Source organism: Rhipicephalus sanguineus, chromosome 11 (assembly GCF_013339695.2).
Source record: "Rhipicephalus sanguineus isolate Rsan-2018 chromosome 11, BIME_Rsan_1.4, whole genome shotgun sequence".
Taxonomy (NCBI): Eukaryota; Metazoa; Arthropoda; class Arachnida; order Ixodida; family Ixodidae; genus Rhipicephalus; species Rhipicephalus sanguineus.
In genome coordinates, this window is record NC_051186.1 from 101172753 (window position 1) to 101175334 (window position 2582).

General features: G+C 55.1%; 1 protein-coding gene across 1 annotated transcript in view; it reads left to right on the top strand.

Moving 5' to 3' along the window:
• LOC119375291 (uncharacterized) overlaps window positions 1-393 on the top strand; it is a 10417-nt gene extending 10024 nt beyond the window's left edge. The window contains exon 4 of the mRNA XM_037645471.2: window positions 245-393. Coding sequence (XP_037501399.1) covers window positions 245-393 — 149 coding nt within the window. The remainder of the gene's footprint in view (window positions 1-244) is intronic.
• Window positions 394-2582: the final 2189 nt, after the last annotated feature.

Here is a 2582-nt window from a genome sequence, read left to right on the forward strand (position 1 = left end):
TAGAATTTTTAACAATAAATGATCATCAATAACTAGAGTGTTTAAGTTTTTTAACAAAACTGACTTGATATGCGAATATGTTTTGGTATCCCGATCCTGATGGGCATGTCGACTGCCATGGCATTGCGCCTGCGCGCGCCACTCGGCTGTTATATATGTAGGAAGACGTTTCTGAATAAAGCTTAGTTGCGAGTAGCGCCTGTCCTGTACATCAGTGTTCCTTCTTAGTCCTTGTCGATTTTAGCGCTAGCCAATTTTGAAGCGAAGAGTAGGGTTACTAGCCTGGAGATCTTCGAGGATGGCTTCGTCCGTGAAGTCGTCGAACGCATGGCCTCGCAGCCTTCGTCCGGGGCGGAGCATAAAGGGTACAGTGAAGGTAGCCGGACACCGTGAGGGATGTGATGCGGAGGGTAGGTTTGCGCACGAGCCACGCTGAGCGTGAAAGTATTGTTACCGGGTGGATCCGCACCGTGTCACGGGATGCCGGCGGGAGATGTTGCAAGTTCGCTGCTTGCAGTAAGGCGGAGTATAAGTGCCAAGGCTGAAGCTCATTAAGGTCGACGACGTACTAGGACGACCGACGACGTGAATGGTGTCGGCCGGGAGGCGAGGAAATCGGCGCGCGAGGCCCGTGTCGGAGAAGCACTGGTCTGCTTGATTGCGGACGATGGTGGTGGCGGGAGGCTGACATGGTGGTGGGCGTAGTTTTGGCGGAAGCGGCGGGGCGTAATGCCGCACGGAGTTGCTTCTTCTGGGCTCGAAGGCCTGGTTACTGCCAGTAACCGTCCGATGAGTTCTTCGGGAGACAACTTCCTGTCCTTCGACAACGTACTCCATGGTGGCGGGCAGCCAGGAGACGGACGGCGATGAAGCAGCGGGAGGCCGCACTCGAGCTAGGCTTGAGCAGTGGCGGATCCAGAGGGGGGCGGTAGGGGCGATCGCCCCCCCCCCCCGAAAGCCTGTGTGACCCCCCCCCCTTCCGTCCAGTGCTTGCGTCCACCTCCTTTGCAGGTTGCCCCGGCTACCCCTAGCCCAAACACCGCAGAGGAAGCCGAATGGCTAGAGCGTTCGCTTCCAAGGCGGGAGCTACCGAGTTCGATTCTCAGTGCCGCCGGACACCCGCTGGTTTTTCTAATAAGCACAAGAGTTGCCCCGGCCTGCCATTTTGTGTTCTGGAACTCGAGACGGTGCCCTCGTCTTTCCTCCAACTTCTTTCACTCCCTTTTCAACGACGCTGAGCCTCTGTCTGCTACTTTTATTCCCCCACCACTGAACAGGAGGGTTGAGATGTCCTTCTCGACGAGAGACACCTGTGCTTTTCTCTTCTCTTCTCTATCCAAGAATTTCATCTCCTCAACCCCTTCCTCAGCAAAGGGGGTGTCAGCTTGAAGGAGCATTGACACAAAAAGTTTGGATCTTGTTTTTTTCTACGGATGGAAAGCTCGTTTTCCTCGAACGCGCGACGGTTAATTTTTTGTAGATGGTTTTATAGCGCCCAGTCGCAGTTTCGGTTTCAGAGAGCGCCGAGTGACCCAGAAATAGCATCATGTAAATAGTTATGATGTGTATCGAGAGGGCGCCACTCTACCGCGAGAGACAGCGAGAGACCCACTATGCGACCCCCCCCCCTCCCTCCCTAGCCACCCCACCGCTACAATGGAAGCGAAGAAGCCGGCACAGCGCTAACAGCGCGTCGTCATTCCTTATGTGCCGGCATACGTGAACGGCTCTCCAGGGTCTTCCGAAAAGCGGGGGTCACGGTAATCACAAACCGTAATCGACGCTCACCCGCTTGCTACCGAGGCCGAAAGACCGACCGTCACCAAGGTGTCGTGTTCGGAGTGTCCAACCAGCTACATAGGCGAGAGCAAGTGTTTCCCGGAGAGAATACGCGAACACAGGAACGACGTCAGGAAAAGTGGAAGCGCAGCGCAGCGCTCTTGCAGAGCATTGTGAGAAGCCCGACCATAAAATCGACTTTGACGGCGCTTCTGTTCTAGAAAATAAAGGAATATGCGAAGGAGACTCTTGCTCGAGTCTTGGCACATTCGCACACGCAAATGTGAACCGCTCGCTAGGAACAATGCCCCCAGTAGACGTTCACGGTCTCCGAAACGTGAGGGAAAGGGAAAGCCGGAGCCGTGGTGAAAGAACAAGACGCGGCTATGCTTCCATGACCAACGCAGTCACCCCCTGAGGAAGGACCGAATCGATCCCGAAACGCTGGGCTCTCTTCAAGCTGTAGCTGGAGCCATTTCAGCTTCCTAAAACATAGTTGACTATGTGAGCACACAAGACCGCGTACGTACCGCGTCGTCAACTCTTTTCAACGAAGGCTTTCTGGGTGCTGCCCCTGAGGCGTTGTAAGTATGCGTGACCCCCAAAAATGCACTGCCAAGGGAAGGACATAGCCAGCCTTTGCACTCCCGTGCAAGTGTGCCCCCTCTTCCCGTTGAAAAGGTCTGCTAGGAGAGAGCGCTCGCAAGGATCGTGACAGCCAGCATAAACTCGTGGAGCAGGTGGTGGTTGGTTGGTTACACGAAAGCCAAAGGCGAGTTTCGCGTGCAGTGGCGCGACACGCA